At 33.7% G+C, this 18,103-nt stretch overlaps 1 protein-coding gene across 2 annotated transcripts; it reads left to right on the forward strand.

Annotated features, from left to right (window-relative positions):
- Window positions 1–4,582: 4,582 nt before the first annotated feature.
- Window positions 4,583–9,768, forward strand: LOC132901887 (uncharacterized). 2 transcript variants are annotated; one of them, XM_060944969.1, is made up of 3 exons: window positions 4,583–4,866; window positions 5,153–5,504; window positions 6,326–9,768. In XM_060944969.1, exons 2-3 carry the CDS (start codon window positions 5,159–5,161, stop codon window positions 8,431–8,433), a joined length of 2,454 nt encoding a protein of 817 aa, XP_060800952.1. In that variant the 5' UTR covers window positions 4,583–4,866; window positions 5,153–5,158; the 3' UTR covers window positions 8,434–9,768. The 2 variants fall into 2 exon arrangements, with proteins under 2 accessions (XP_060800952.1, XP_060800951.1); XM_060944968.1 differs by having other exon boundaries at window positions 4,583–5,504.
- The last annotated feature ends 8,335 nt before the right edge of the window (window positions 9,769–18,103 follow it).

The raw sequence follows: 18,103 nt of genomic DNA on the forward strand, positions 1-18,103 counted from the left end.
GGAAAGGTACTCGTAATCTCCATTAACCGTAGCGTCACTTTTGAATGCCTAGTAGAACTTGGATAGCGGATCCGATCGCGGCGCAGCTAGTTACGCAACCACCGCACTCTATGCACTTGACATCAGATTCAATGCCATCTTTTTTTTTAACCTAGAATCAATTTTGTCATTGAAATTAATTTACACTTACCAACTCTTTATTTGTATACGTTCTCAGTTTGGTCAAAATTCATGTTTAAATTAAATCAGAAAGTTGTTTTGGTCCTATAAATATTTAAACAATACAATTACTTAGTTCTACGCAACATTTCTAAAGTAAATACAACTTGGAACTCTACGACAACATACATTCCTTACCTGAACTTTTAAATCCGAACTTTTTACCGCAACAAAGCAATGGCGTCACTGAAAAATGTTTTCAGTCCGAGTTCATGCTACACGCACTATTGTGTACTGGGAAAGTTTATATTTAAGCGTCGGCGCGGGTAGGCGAAAGTTGGGTCGGGCGGGCGAGCGAGTGAAGGTATCGCGCGCCGCCCGAGAAGTGGCGGGCGAGGGTGGGGATGGGTGCGCGGGGGGATGGACGCGACCGGGGCGATATTGGAGAACGCATGCGTTGTTAGTCCGCGCCCGGAGAGCGCTGACGTCACACGGCTACCGCCACTCTGCCGCCCGACTCACCCCCAACTCTCATTTTGCTCCAGCGTGTACGACCGTGACTCATAAGTCGAGAGTTGGGACAAACCACCACAGGCGCCGTAAACAAATTTTGCATGAGTAATTAAATAATTTTCCCTGAAACAATTGAAAAATGTTTTTAATAATATTTTTGCTAAGTCCACCTGTCTCTCAAATATATGTATAGCTATCCTACTGATTACGAGTATATAATATACTTATTTAGAGGTTCACAATATAAATCAAGAATAAGTTACTTTAAATAGTAAGAATTAAGAACGCAACTAAACCATTAATATTCGTTACTGTTTAAGTAAACCACGAGTAGGGTAACAATAACCAGGTCCTATTTATATACAGGTGTCATGTTAATCGCGTTGCATATTGAAAGGAGACACTCAGTATTTGATTCTCGTTCCAAATAATTAGAAAAAAAGAGAGTTAAAATTTTTGTCTATTATTCAACAAAAACAAGAAGTGGAACCCACGCAGGCAGTGCGATTTCAAACGACGTCCAAACATTCTGACTCGATCTTTGTGCACTGTTTTGATTATTTTTATCATTGACATTTGTATTTTTTTGGTTATAAAGCCAAGTAGCTGAACGTGGCCATTCAGTCTTTTCAAGACTGTTGGCTCTGTCTACCCCGCAAGGGATATCCCTTCATACATACATATGGTCACGTCTATATAGACGTGACCATATGTATGTATGTATAAAACCGAAAAATATATACTTAATACTCTACAAAAGTTAATCAAAATGTCCTTAAATATGAAACGCAATTTACCAGACACCCTGTATATAAAAAAGTAACTGAACATTGTGAACATGTTGCTTATAACTGACAAAATTTATTAAAAGTAGAAATGGTGTGAAATTTGATTCGTCTTTTGTATCCTTATAAGCTCTAGAAAAAACTATAGCGTATTTCGAAATATATTATTTGAGAGCCATCGGTATAAAGCACTGAAGATACCTATACATAACATTTGAATTATATATATTGGCTATATTATAAAAAAAACTGTAAGTAATGTATGAATATATGAGTATATTTAAATTTTGTGATCTTTAAATACAACCGTCAAAATGCGTTAAAACGGAAATCAAATAGTACTTACATGTTAAGCGATACCTTTTTGTCCGCAAAACGCCAAGGTTTATTTAGGCAAATAGGAGACTACCGTCCGTTTAGAAGGCGGTTTTCTATTTACCTAAAGTGTAACTGCTATTGATAAAACGTCTTACAAAAGACCTTAACCCTATCGCCGCTATAATGGGCAGTTGGCATAATAACTGCCTTTTCAACTCGATATTGAGATCCTCTGGTTTAACCCATTTCCCTTTTTCACAAAGTTACGATAAAAAGAAAGTACAGAATTGACACGTTTATTTATTTGCCAAGCGTGTCTTAAAGTACTTAGCGCGGCGCAAAAACACTTCAATATAAAAACTTCACACATTCAACCCAATGAAAATAATAATCAAAACGACCATTTTTAACTTCCCAGCAAGATATTTCAAAAAATATTATTATTTTAATTGTGTAATTTAAAACAGTTATTCCTATTTATGAAAAAAAAAACAATAAGAAAATTTTCCGTGTCGATTTTTTTTGCTAGACTTTGTGGGGTCACGGCCGTGCTAAGTTGAGTTAATTTATCTATAAAATTCTTTTATACACATTATCATTATAAATTGAAGACATGTCATTGGCAAATGATGAGAGCGTCGAATCGGTTGGTTGCCCGGTTAAAATTCTTGACGCGCAGGATGGCATAGTTTCAAATCCCACCTCGCCCATGTACCAATGACTACTACAACGACCCCAGGCTCTTCTCCATAATGGTGAAGATGCAACCGGGACTAAAGCCAGGAGGAAGAAAATTTGCATATGATGGGCCTAAGGATCCTGCAAAGATTATGCCATATAATCTAATTCTAATTCTAATCTAAAAGATGACTAAATAAAATATAGCTACAATTAAAAATATGAAATCGCTGTATATCTATACAATCCACATTTTATAGTAAAGTTTCCTCTTAAGCCGTTAATTCAACACCGAAACCCGACCGGTATTTATAGTAGGTACCTATAGAAAATATCACCTCAATTTCAAATAGTTCGTGATAATTAAAGCCAGCAAACTACTTCGCAGCTGTTAAGCTAATGTCAGGCCGCACTTTATTGTAACAAAGTTTTTCATTTTAAATTACATATTAACCCATTATCTGGGGGCACGGCAGCGCCCCCGCCAAGTCGAGCAAAAAAAAGCGGCACCGCTGTACCATCCTTTTCTCGAAGCAATTCAGGCTATTTTCGACCCCCCTATAATTTTGTTGTGGATAAAACAAGAAGCCTGAATTTTCAGTAACTAATCAGGTATTTTGCCAATTCTATCATTAAGCCAAATAGCTGAACGTGGCCATTCAGTCTTTTCAAGACTGTTGGCTCTGTCTACCCCGAAAGGGATATAGCCGTGACTATATGTATGTATGTACAAAAAGATCGATTTGGACATCGGACTTGGACTTGGACTCTGGTGAGGAATTCGGTTGCTGGCCCGTCGTGCTGTGTAGTGTGATACATACTAATAATCAAATCATGCGATGTCCAAGATGATCTATTTGTTTAAAAAGTTAAATATATTTAATATTACCATGATAATAACTTATGTAATAACTTAAGGCAGAAAGTTCTTTAACTAGAGACTAAATAGATTAACCGACTTGGTATTACATCTCACAACTTTTTATGGTAGAAAGACTGAGCTGCGAGACTTGGGTTTTTTTACAGAATGTTTTTGATGGCATATATTTTTCCTGTAGAAAAAGACAAAAATCTGAAAAGCATGTATCATAGATAAACACTTCAAGTTAAGTCAAATTAACATCTACTGTTTCTTTTACTTTTTAATACCAGTTCATTATATAAATTATAACAAGGAGTATTCTGATGAATACATGGAGGATACATATTCAGTGTAAATCTGATCTAAATCTGTTTAACTATTGGTGCAAATCAATAAAACTTCATCTTGTGAAAACTGTCACAGTTAAATGTGGAAAGTCTTACCTTCTCACTTTAACGAGTGGATCTCGTGCTCCACTTGCACGCTGAGTACAATAGAGGCGTTAGTCGGACACTTAAGAAATAGAGCGACAATTCATTTCATTTTCACGTCAACTTAAATCGTTTTAATTTTTGTTGAGATCTTTTATCCTTGATAATATAATTAAAAAATATTCAAAATCAGTTTGTCTGTGGGCATCACGTTTCATGGATCAAAAAAGTATTAACACTGCTTAAGGAATGTACTATAATAAAATAATACTATAATAATATATAAATGTACTATTCATAAAATTTTGCGGTAATGTTTTGATACGGGCTATTTATTTAAGAAATAAAAATCTGCTGCATTCAGAATTCTATATTATTATTTAAATCCATTTACGAGTAATGCTGGTCAAAACCGTATAAAATGCTTGGTGATTTCAATTGATTCCACCGCTCACAGTTTGACCACTTTACAATTTTTTTACTTAAAATATACTGAATCGTATTTTAATAAAATTTATTTAATTTATAATGTACAACAGTACAAGCGCTATAATTTCAAACTTCCAAAAGTAACATTAAACTTTGAGGTGCTCTAGATTATAACAATGTAACAAATACTCAGCCCCTGTGAGGATGGAACTAGCAAAAACTAATCGCGCCGCCGTACCGCCTCAAATGTCGTTTGCATGCATTGTTTTCATATGCTTTTTCATGTCATCTCTCGGTCGTTATAATTTAGTAGTCTAGAGAAAACTGCACCCTTCGCCGCAATGAAAATAAAGTTTTTGATAAGTTCTAATTATTATTAACAACAACGCAATAAGCGTTGCGTGAGTGCGGCCAAAACCGTCCGCGGGTCAATACCGGCTAAGTAAGATCGCGGCCAAACTAACATATTTATGCTAATTCTAGCCCGGTCAATAAATCAGCACTGTTTTATTTGTTCGAACTGTGTTCGACAGATGGCGTTATACCGTCCGCTTTTGGAGTAATCTTTGTTGAAAGTTTAGTCGTTTCTAGAACTCGATGCACGAGTGTGAAATGGTAACGAAAAAATTTAGATTAAATAGTGAATTTAACTATTAAAGAGTTTAGGTGATGTCAAAACGCATTGTTAAAGGTAAGTACTTATGTTATACTCTGTTGCTTTTAATTAAAACTCACTTGTTTTTGAGTTATTCAAAGGAAAAAATGTATAACCTAAAAAATGGATAGTGGGAAAAATCGTACAAAATTAACGGGGCAAAATCGTTATATGGCGATTCTGCCCCTTATCAGACGTCGTCAATATTTTTGATCTACTATTATTATTTTTTTTCAAGACATTCAGTATTACGGTATTATTCATGTATACAGATATCATATCTTTTTTTTTCTTATTTCATAACAAGTGTTTTTTTCTACAGATCAATATGGTGCGAAATTATAAAAGAAAAACAGATAGGGGATCGTACAAGAAAGAAGACTTACAAGCAGCAGTACATGCTGTTAGAAATGGCTCATTAACTGGGTACAAAGCTGCTCAAATTTATAACATTCCAAGGACCACAATAATGGACCACGTCCACAGAAAAAGGCTCTCTAATACTCTTGGAAAAAGACCTACGTTATCACCGGACATAGAGAATAACATAGCAAGTTGTCTCCATATTATGGAAAAATATGGCTTTGGCCTGACCAGGGCTGAAATTTCCGATTTGGTGGCGGAATATGTCACCAAAAACAATATACAAACTTGTTTCAAAAATGGAAAGCCAGGTAAACTATTCTTAATTTTGTTTTGAGATATTTGTTTTATCTTTATTATATACTAGTTTTTCTCACGAAATTTGTTTCGCTTTAAAAAGCCTGTCTTATTCCAGACCATAATTTAATCTGTTCCAAATTTATTCCCGATCCTTCAGCCGTTTTGAGGTGATATACTATATCAATGGAACAGACGTATACACACATATACACAAACCCATTCACAAAGTTTTGCATTTATATCATTGGTAAGATAAATACGTTAATGTGAACGGCATCGCACTCCATTTCAAAGTTTTGAAACGGTGCTTGAAATTAATTTTCAATTGAGCATAACTTATTTTTACCTTACCCGAATTCGACGAAAGAAAGTTTTGACAATACTCCTAATTATATGAAATTCACCTGTTAAAGCCGCGTTTAAGTCCGTTGAGTAGTTTCGAAGTTATGACCTACCAGACACACATACAAACATTCCAAAAATTGTTTTATTGCTCTGCTACTCTTCTTTGATCACCCTTCATCAGTTTTTTGGAAAATTATTTAATGTACATACACGGTATTTTTACTGTCTTATTATATATATTGAGTAGTATACCATCGCTAATATGTTACTCTTATGTTTAAGCTATATTATCATAACTTTCATTTAAATCCTTTCTGTAGTTTTGCGTGAAAGAGTAAAAAACATAGACTAACATACTTTCGCATTTATAATATCGGTAAGGATTTTGTATGCGAATAATGACACAAGCTTTGTCTTATATATTTATTTAATTTAAATAAATGATAATGTCAAATGTGAAAAATTTATGTTTCTGTGTTCATTGCAGGAAAGGATTGGATAGCTGGTTTTCGAGAAAGAAATAATCTGTCAATTAAAAAACCACAGCCTGTGGAATACGCGCGTAAAGTAGCAGCTGATCCTTTCGTGTTGAGCGAGTATTACGAATTGTTAAATAAAACAATTAAAACTTTAGGTTTACAAGATAAACCAGGAGCTATTTGGAATGTGGATGAAACCAACTTTTCCAAGGATCCCCTTAAATCGAAAATCGTTGGTGTCAAAGGTCATGCTGCTACAAGGACGATATCTACACCAGGTAAAGACAATACCACAGTTTTACTAGGAGCTAGCGCTGCAGGGGACAAAATCCCACCCTTAATCATCTTTAAAGGCAAATATGTCTGGGACGAATGGACTTCGCCAAATGCATATCCTAGGACCACTTATGCTGCCACCAAAAATGGATGGATGGAGAGTGACGTTTTCGAAGCTTTTTTTAAAAAATCTTTTTTACCGAGTATAGGCGTTGAGCGCCCCGTATTGTTAATTTATGATGGCCACGCAACCCACGTTGGTTTGAACATTATTGAAGCGGCAAGGGATGCAAATGTTACCATCTTAAAACTTCCGCCCCATACAAGCCATATACTCCAACCATTAGACATTTCAGTCATGAAGTCCTTCAAAGATCGTTGGGATAAAGTTCTTGTGAAGTGGCAGAGATTAAATATAGGCGTACAATTGCCAAAAAAAGAGTTTTCACGTATTATTGGAGAAGTATGGGCCGGCATAGAGCCACAAATACTTATGAATGGTTTTCGTAAAGCCGGGATATACCCTTTTAATCCTACAGCAGTTGATAAATCAAAGTTAGATCCTATGAAATTGGCCCGATTTCAAGAACAGAGTTCTGCGTTAGCACCAAAAAAATATGAACCACAAAACTTAATATCAATAGTATTGACATTGATGAACAAAAACATTACACAAACTCCTAATAGGCGGCTTGAAATTGTACAGGAATGTAATTCTATAAGCACTACCAATACCAAGGAACAAGCTGCGATAAAAAAGCCAAACATCCCATTTGAAGAGTTATTACTGGAAAAAATTAAGCGTAGTGACACCTCAACAAAAGTAAAGCGAAGTAGAGTTGCAACAGGTGCAGAGGTTATCACTCACGATGATGTGTTAACATTGAAAAGAGAAAAGCAAATAAAAGAAAACATTAAATTAGAAAAGAATAAAAAACATATATCTAACAATGTGTGCTTGTTAACTCAACTATCAAAAAATAGTGCTGAAAGGCAACCATTTTCGGGGAAACAAAATCTGCCTGCCTGTTTACAAAATCAAACGCCTGATGCCCGTAAAATAATAGTTACATCAAACATCGTGCTTAAAAAAGCTGGAGCAGTTGATTACTCTTCGACAAAACCTGGCCCATCAGGCATCCACAAAAAAAAGACAAGGACAAATAAATATGCAGCATCTTTCATGATTAAGGGTAAAGACAATAGTAAGAAGAAAAGTGGCAAAGAGAACAGCAAACTATATTATAGAAATAAACCTACAAAGAGTTATGAAACAGAATCTACCAGTTCAACGACCAGTGTATCTGGAATTATGAGTTGTCACAGCGACTCCGATATATTGAATTTCGAATCAGATGATGATCTAAATGATATTGATGGACTTTCATTGGCAGATAACGAAAACAGAAAAAGTGAAGAAGAAAACACTGAAAAAGAAAATACTGAAATAGAAAGAACTCATACTGTAAACACTAACAATGATCACGATGCTATTGAACCTCCAACCGATAAAAATGAGAATGTAAAGGTGGGTGAAATTTCTTCAGGAAACTATACAGTGAAAGACTATGTTTTAGTCCGTTACTATGGGAAGAAATGGATTTATTATGTAGGAGTAATAGAATCTATAGATGCTTGTGACAAAACAAACATAATCTATTCAATTAAGTTTTTCAAAACGGTAAAAAAACCAAAGCTTCTCTTCAAATTTCCTAAAAAAAATGATCGTGATGAAGTAACAATTCTGTCGATAGTAAAAAAAGTGGAATTATTTCAAGATGCGGACAACAACAATGAATACTTCCTAAGTAATTTAGATGACGCAGTGTACTTTCTTTAGTAACGTCATATTTCAAGTCGAAAATGTTACATATTATACAACATTTAATTCAAGTAAAAACCTTATTTTTGATTGTTATTTGTTAACTTGTTTTAAAACTGTGAACTGTTTATTGCGGATATCATTTATAAGTAGTCTACAATTTGTTGAGTTTAGGTATTAATGGTATTAAAAATACCTGTCGACAGACTTTTTAGTAGTATAGTACATAAAAATACATTACACTGATTATATTATATAAGTTAGAAGTATATCCTTTAATTCTGTTTTTTTTTCGTACCAAATATTACAACTGAAAGACTGATTACTGAATACTAAGTACGTAATATTTGAACATTTACTGTTTGAGATATATGTAAACATAATATAAGTGTCACGGCCAATTTATAAGTTACAGATATTTTTATGAACAAGTCCTACTTTTGAAATTTAAATACAATAACTTTACTATGTTTTTGAGACTGAAGTTTTTTCACATTTCTTAGAGTTATATTTGTGTTTTGTTTATCTTTAATTTCAATCATAGTTGCAAAAATATATAATATAATAACTTTACAGCTGTGATTCATCTTCTGATACAGTTTCATACTTTATTTTAAGCAAAAAATTTTTTGAAACCTGAATAATCGCAATAAAAAGTTTTGTATTTCAATGTGTAAGTCACATTAAGAACTGATCATATGTTCAATGATCAAGTGATCAAACCGTTTTCTTCCATGATATGATTATAACGACGCAGAATACTAAAAAATATATCATTTAATTCTGTTTTTTTTTTCGTACCAAATATTACAACTGAAAGACTGATTACTGAATACTAAGTACGTAATATTTGAACATTTATTGTTTGAGATATATGTAAAGATAATATAAGTGTTGATTTCTGCAAGAGTTGTTTTATTTTGATTGCCTTGTGTAAAATGGCAATGAAATTATTCATATAAAAAATCTTAAAAAAGGTTGTTTACTTCTGATGGTAGGAATATGACGGATTAGCCCCAAAAAAATAATTTGGCTTGTAAAAGTCGATTTAACTATTATTTCTAGAACTGTAAGGCAGAAACTCGCTTGGCATTCGCATGTGACTGTCAAGCATGGGTTTATTTTTAAAATAACCATTTATAAATGACAGAAATTGATGCTGGACGATTTAGCCCCAAGTCAGCGGGGAAAACCGTCTATCGACATATTTTTTTAAAACGTAATTTAACTAAGTAAGAGGCATATTTATAGTATTAATATAGAACAATCCAAATAGTCAATAAAATTCTAAATCGATTACGTTAATCAAATCTGAAATATCTAGATAAGAACACAAGTTACGGTCTGTCAAAATGAACTTGCAAAAAAATATGACGGTTTAGCCCTCATCGACCCTATACATAACATTTGAATTATATATATTGGCTATATTATAAAAAAAACTGTAAGTAATGTATGAATATATGAGTATATTTAAATTTTGTGATCTTTAAATACAACCGTCAAAATGCGTTAAAACGGAAATCAAATAGTACTTACATGTTAAGCGATACCTTTTTGTCCGCAAAACGCCAAGGTTTATTTAGGCAAATAGGAGACTACCGTCCGTTTAGAAGGCGGTTTTCTATTTACCTAAAGTGTAACTGCTATTGATAAAACGTCTTACAAAAGACCTTAACCCTATCGCCGCTATAATGGGCAGTTGGCATAATAACTGCCTTTTCAACTCGATATTGAGATCCTCTGGTTTAACCCATTTCCCTTTTTCACAAAGTTACGATAAAAAGAAAGTACAGAATTGACACGTTTATTTATTTGCCAAGCGTGTCTTAAAGTACTTAGCGCGGCGCAAAAACACTTCAATATAAAAACTTCACACATTCAACCCAATGAAAATAATAATCAAAACGACCATTTTTAACTTCCCAGCAAGATATTTCAAAAAATATTATTATTTTAATTGTGTAATTTAAAACAGTTATTCCTATTTATGAAAAAAAAAACAATAAGAAAATTTTCCGTGTCGATTTTTTTTGCTAGACTTTGTGGGGTCACGGCCGTGCTAAGTTGAGTTAATTTATCTATAAAATTCTTTTATACACATTATCATTATAAATTGAAGACATGTCATTGGCAAATGATGAGAGCGTCGAATCGGTTGGTTGCCCGGTTAAAATTCTTGACGCGCAGGATGGCATAGTTTCAAATCCCACCTCGCCCATGTACCAATGACTACTACAACGACCCCAGGCTCTTCTCCATAATGGTGAAGATGCAACCGGGACTAAAGCCAGGAGGAAGAAAATTTGCATATGATGGGCCTAAGGATCCTGCAAAGATTATGCCATATAATCTAATTCTAATTCTAATCTAAAAGATGACTAAATAAAATATAGCTACAATTAAAAATATGAAATCGCTGTATATCTATACAATCCACATTTTATAGTAAAGTTTCCTCTTAAGCCGTTAATTCAACACCGAAACCCGACCGGTATTTATAGTAGGTACCTATAGAAAATATCACCTCAATTTCAAATAGTTCGTGATAATTAAAGCCAGCAAACTACTTCGCAGCTGTTAAGCTAATGTCAGGCCGCACTTTATTGTAACAAAGTTTTTCATTTTAAATTACATATTAACCCATTATCTGGGGGCACGGCAGCGCCCCCGCCAAGTCGAGCAAAAAAAAGCGGCACCGCTGTACCATCCTTTTCTCGAAGCAATTCAGGCTATTTTCGACCCCCCTATAATTTTGTTGTGGATAAAACAAGAAGCCTGAATTTTCAGTAACTAATCAGGTATTTTGCCAATTCTATCATTAAGCCAAATAGCTGAACGTGGCCATTCAGTCTTTTCAAGACTGTTGGCTCTGTCTACCCCGAAAGGGATATAGCCGTGACTATATGTATGTATGTACAAAAAGATCGATTTGGACATCGGACTTGGACTTGGACTCTGGTGAGGAATTCGGTTGCTGGCCCGTCGTGCTGTGTAGTGTGATACATACTAATAATCAAATCATGCGATGTCCAAGATGATCTATTTGTTTAAAAAGTTAAATATATTTAATATTACCATGATAATAACTTATGTAATAACTTAAGGCAGAAAGTTCTTTAACTAGAGACTAAATAGATTAACCGACTTGGTATTACATCTCACAACTTTTTATGGTAGAAAGACTGAGCTGCGAGACTTGGGTTTTTTTACAGAATGTTTTTGATGGCATATATTTTTCCTGTAGAAAAAGACAAAAATCTGAAAAGCATGTATCATAGATAAACACTTCAAGTTAAGTCAAATTAACATCTACTGTTTCTTTTACTTTTTAATACCAGTTCATTATATAAATTATAACAAGGAGTATTCTGATGAATACATGGAGGATACATATTCAGTGTAAATCTGATCTAAATCTGTTTAACTATTGGTGCAAATCAATAAAACTTCATCTTGTGAAAACTGTCACAGTTAAATGTGGAAAGTCTTACCTTCTCACTTTAACGAGTGGATCTCGTGCTCCACTTGCACGCTGAGTACAATAGAGGCGTTAGTCGGACACTTAAGAAATAGAGCGACAATTCATTTCATTTTCACGTCAACTTAAATCGTTTTAATTTTTGTTGAGATCTTTTATCCTTGATAATATAATTAAAAAATATTCAAAATCAGTTTGTCTGTGGGCATCACGTTTCATGGATCAAAAAAGTATTAACACTGCTTAAGGAATGTACTATAATAAAATAATACTATAATAATATATAAATGTACTATTCATAAAATTTTGCGGTAATGTTTTGATACGGGCTATTTATTTAAGAAATAAAAATCTGCTGCATTCAGAATTCTATATTATTATTTAAATCCATTTACGAGTAATGCTGGTCAAAACCGTATAAAATGCTTGGTGATTTCAATTGATTCCACCGCTCACAGTTTGACCACTTTACAATTTTTTTACTTAAAATATACTGAATCGTATTTTAATAAAATTTATTTAATTTATAATGTACAACAGTACAAGCGCTATAATTTCAAACTTCCAAAAGTAACATTAAACTTTGAGGTGCTCTAGATTATAACAATGTAACAAATACTCAGCCCCTGTGAGGATGGAACTAGCAAAAACTAATCGCGCCGCCGTACCGCCTCAAATGTCGTTTGCATGCATTGTTTTCATATGCTTTTTCATGTCATCTCTCGGTCGTTATAATTTAGTAGTCTAGAGAAAACTGCACCCTTCGCCGCAATGAAAATAAAGTTTTTGATAAGTTCTAATTATTATTAACAACAACGCAATAAGCGTTGCTTTAAATATATACTCTGACAGATTTTATAATTCCAAAATTTTATACAAACCGCATCACCTATATTGTACGTTCAAACATTACATAAAAGTGTAGGTACTCTACATAATTATGTAAAATTATGTTAATTAAAACTAAAAAATCAAGGCACAATAATTTTAAACCTGATGTTGAAATCATCGGTGGTTGAATAGCTACACTTCAACTCTATTGAATTTGAGGAATCAGGCGGTACAACGGATGGACAAGACATAGGTACCGGCGACGCAATAGCTAACTATAGTATTCGAACTGTCCAATACTCCAACGTAGATTTACGGCCAGTGTCTACCGAAAATGGGACCAAAGGCTTAACGTGCCCTCTGAAACAGGGAGAAGCTTAACATAATTACAAATAAATAGACACTCGAGTGACGACCGTACTCAACGCTGCTTAACTTTTAAGTACTAACAAGTTACAAATACTTGAAGTAAATTTTCGGAATATATCGGACATACAGGGTCGCCAGAAAATATATATTGATTTTAATGTCGCAGACACTAGCATAATGTATTTATTAAATTACAGCATTATAGAAAATGTCAAATTATCATGTTCCTGCTGCGTCTTCCTCTTTTTGTATAAGATGGTCCACTTTTTGGTCGTGGTCCAAAGGTGACTATAAAAGAAAGATCGTGAAAGAATAGAATTAAAAATGTCTGTTATTATTTTTTATGGACATTTGGGTTCAAATAAGCTGGGCTTACTTATCTTATTTTGAAAATCGTACACGTAAATTACCAGTCCATATTATTGGAAGAAAACGCCAGTTGTCAAAACAAGGCGCAAGCTAGGTAACCCAGAAACCAGAGGCTTCGTGTTTTCAGTGGTACCATTGAGTCAAATAATTATTATTACGTAGACAATAATTCCAAAATTTAACTTAGATTTAAAGATGTGCTAAGTTTACAAATTTTCTGGAGACATTTAGGTATTTTGGTATGTTACCACGTCCAATGTTTTCAGGTCTACTGCGCAAATCCAACTTAATTTCCTTTCGGATAGTTCTTGTTTAATTAGGTGGACATGATTAAGAATTAATGTCCGTAAGGTTGGCCGTTAAATCCCATTATAAATATCAGAAGAAGGGAGATTAAATCCTCCACTACACGGGTCGATACTAGTTACTGTTTGAAACCATAAGTGACGGTATCGATTTAGATTTTTCGGTCTTTAAACCTTAGATATTTTTCTATAGACAAAAATAACTTTAACGGGTAAACTTCTGTTTGAGAATTACTAACAGATAAAAACTCTTTTGACATGGAAAAATTGAGTTCGATCAATAATCCATTTTAGTTTTTATACCCTAGTTTTTCTACAACAGTCTTGGAGAATTTGGCTGCTTTTCTTACGTGTCAAAAACTGTAGCCTTTTTATTTATTACAACATTCATGTTCCTTGTGTTTTTCATCAAAACTATATATGTAGTATTTCATTTCAAGTGAAGTGCGTGGTAGATGAATGATGGATCTCGACGTTATACCCTTAATCGAACATCAACTAACTTTGCAACTGATGTAACATATTGAAGTATTTGGGAAGTTTACTCGGCATACATCAAAATAAGAAATTTCTTTGGCTGTTACACATATAATTTAGAAAAATTTCACAAGAGAACAAAATAATCAGTGCAACGTCCATATTTTGTAGAATATATGACATTCTTGATGATAATCTTAAAAATACATGACTCCAAATTTCATTTTCACCATGAACCAAGTTAGTAAAAAATATTAACAAGTAAAAGAAACAACAAGCGACATCTATGTTTTGTGTGGAAAGCGAATTAAAACAGTTGTTGAGAGTGAAAGCTGCTGGGAAACCGAACCAAGTTTAGGTGCCTTTTGCTTGTTACTTTGGATATTCGGTAGATGTCGTTTTAAGTTAGTTGCTTAATATGAATGTTTATTTTTATGTAGATATAAGAGCGCAATGTTAGACTCTATATAAAGTTTAGACATGTCCAACTCATTTGTACATTTCACCATGATGTGGTAAGATTACAATATCAAGAACATCTGAAAAAGCATTTTGAAGATTTTAATATTTCAATACGAGTAGGTAGTTAATTGTCAGGCAATGGGCACAAAAAAATTTCGAACCGATTTTTTATCATTGTCAAAGCTGTTGTTGAAAATTGAACGCTACATTTTTCATCACTGATCACATATTCCCCAGTACTCTCACCACACATAGAGATATATCTACACACTATGAAAGCAATCCAAGCGAGTAGCATGCAAATAAAGAATACATTTAAAACAAGATCCTGCCCTGTTAGCAACAGAACTAGATTGGACCATGATTACGTGGGTGGTTAATTGAAAACATTGTGTTACACGGAACTTACAACTATATCCATGCAAACAAAAACTAAAGATAAAGAATGAGAGAGTACTGGAGCTGACCTTGACCTTCACTGACATATCCGACATCTAAATTTATAAGTTGCAAATGCCAACAAAACTTCAATAAAACTTAGCTCGTGTAAAACAATGATGTAAACATAGTATTAACTGCAATAACCGAAAATGCTAAAGCAACATAATGTCAATTTCAATTCCAAATAAAAAAAAATTACTCAAGTAGAAAATGCATAAAACTTCTAAAATCTTCTTTCTTTCTTCAAAAAGTGATGACGCAAACGGGACTCATGCTAGGAAAATGAATCTTTCTGCGTAATAATAAAATATTCCATACATATTTTTTTTAATCCTAATGTTATAAGATATTTTGATAGGTACAACCTAACCTATATGATCATGGGACTACCCAAAACCTTGAACTTTTAATATGTCTATTATGTAAGGAGTGAAGAGATTGCTTCGACAACCAAATAAATGCCAGCGCTAAGTTATAGTATTTAAAATAATGATTTGTCACTACGAATTCCTTTTTATTACTATGCATGCGATATAACATACAGAAAATGTATTTATACTAAAAAAAGATGCTGTAAATCCTGAGGAAAGACTCCTTCTTTCTCCTGGCATTAGTTCCGTACATCTCTTGAAAGAGGAGCCTGGGATGCGTCTTGACCGTGATCAATTATGGTTTAGGTTTCCCCTGCAAAGGTTGTAGAGGTTAGATGGAAGTTGCTTCGTGTAAAACCTGACTCACCCAATCCTGCATAGTTAATATTCAAAGCTTCGATATTTTTTTATTCAGAGCTACGAAAGGCAAATAACTCTAGTTTCTTAGTCGCTATCTGCTGGACCTGGCCACATCAGTGGGGTTATTCAACAAACTTTAATAAGGCATCTTATCTTCTTTTCACCCTTTTTTTAAATGGCCCCCATTGAGAGCTATAATGAAGCATGAAATAAAAACTAATGAAAATATTTAGGTCATAAAATGATTTAAAGTATTTTATGACTACGCACCGCCGAGTTCAAAAGTTACTACGATTGGCGAAATTGTAAATATCTCTAAAAACAACTTGTCCGATTTTGATGTTCTACGAGCTTAAAAATTCTATTAACTATTACCCCGTAACAAACATGTATATGCGTATTTACGCCCCAAGTTGATTGGTGGACCTCACACTCGCTTCGTGCGCTAGGTGTATAAGCACTAGGTATAGGTTTCTTTATTAGCTAATTATGTCCCGCTGCTAAGCAAATCTCTCCCCTCCTGTGGTAGTACGCTTGTCTGTGACACCGGAGGTCCCGGGTTCGAATCCCGGCCAGGGCATGATGAGAAAAGAACTTTTTCTGATTGGCGTGGCTCTTGGATGTTTATCTATCTAAGTATTTATTATAAAATATAGTATCGTTAAGTTAGTATCTCGTAACACAAGTTTCGAACTTACTTTGAGGCTAACTCACTCTGTGTAATTTGTCCCGTATATATTTATATTTTTTTTTTATATATTTTATTTCCTACCTTATTCTACTAATATTATAAATGTGAATGTTTGTAAGGAAGTGTGAATGTATGTTTGTTATTTTTTCACGCAAACTATACTTACTAAATGGATTTTGATAAAATTTGGTACACAAAATACAACCTGGAATAAATAACATAATGAGTACTTTTTATACAGAAATCCCTATGAAAACAAAGCCCTGGAGCTGAGGTACTATAAATTATGTAGGTAACAAAAATTCTGTCCGATCGCAAGAGAATGCCTCAAGTTGTGTAAAGACTTTTGCACTTAACCTTACTACTGGACATACGTTCGATTTCACAAGACAGGTGATCTCAGATTGAAGGCACTTCTCACAATTAGTATCTTGTTTATGGCTACTGGTATAATTAATCAGGTTAAGATCATAGTTTAAGGTTATAATAGGTCAAATACTTATGTAAGTTTTAAGCAGCAATGTGATCTGTAGAGATTGGTCACCTACTTCATTTTACAATGTTTTATTTTATAAGGTACATTTTGCAATAAGAAACTGTTTCCTGCCGACATAAATAACATTAAAAAAATCAAACTTGTCAGTAACTCTCTAACCCAAACTTGATGTTCCTACTTAGTCCCTCACAACAAACAATAAGATATAATTTCAAGACTAAAGCACTTTCGGTTATTTTCAGTATCTAAATCGTCATTGTTCCAGCTGCGCTAGTTCAGCAGATTCAGGAGACCTTAAAGTTATCGAGCCACTCCCACGCACTCGGATCAAGCTGCGGGTAAAAGCCAGTTATACTTAAAGGTGACCTTTTTTGCTAAAATATCAACAAAAATTTGCAGAACTAGTTTCGATATAATATCGAATAATATTTAAAGCTCGTAAAGAGATGTAACGTTGCTTTTTTTTGTTCAGTTGCTTTTTTTACACTTCGCATTGGAAATTTTAGTAAGTTACGAGTCATTTGACGTCAGTTATACATTACAACAAAAAATTTAAGTTTCATAAGTCACTCGACATCAACATGATTACTTAGAGCTTTATCAAACGCATCGTAAGTTTGACATTATCTTAATATTGCAAAGGAATTCAACATTGCGAAGAGGCGTGGTTGGGATACTAAGTCAATTTAACGAATAATGTCAAATGTTCCTAATATTTCCAGCGATTTATAACGCAAGTTGTGTTTGACAGAACAATTATACTCAGGTCGGAGTTCCATTATTCTGAAGGCAATTCTTAATAACCTTTATTATGTCGATGGTAATTGAAGCTTGTTTGCTTAACAAGTTTTCCTACTTGTTCTATGCGAACTTTCATGTTCGTTGATTTGACAATATAAAATGAACAATTGAAAATTAATAAATATAGATTTAAGTGTCAAGAAATAACAAAGGAAATGGGCAATGTCGATGGAACGAGTCTGTGTATTTGTCTCAATTATTAATATTTCCATGTTATGACTTTTGCAATCATTT

Source organism: Amyelois transitella, chromosome 7 (genome assembly GCF_032362555.1).
Source record: "Amyelois transitella isolate CPQ chromosome 7, ilAmyTran1.1, whole genome shotgun sequence".
Classification (NCBI taxonomy): Eukaryota; Metazoa; Arthropoda; class Insecta; order Lepidoptera; family Pyralidae; genus Amyelois; species Amyelois transitella.

Coding starts and splice junctions, on each gene's coding strand:
- LOC132901887 (XM_060944968.1), top strand. CDS start 5,093: ATGTATACAGATATCATATCTTTTTTTTTCTTATTTCATAACAAGTGT. Junction 5,505..6,325: donor TTTCAAAAATGGAAAGCCAG/GTAAACTATTCT, acceptor TGTTCATTGCAG/GAAAGGATTGGATAGCTGGT.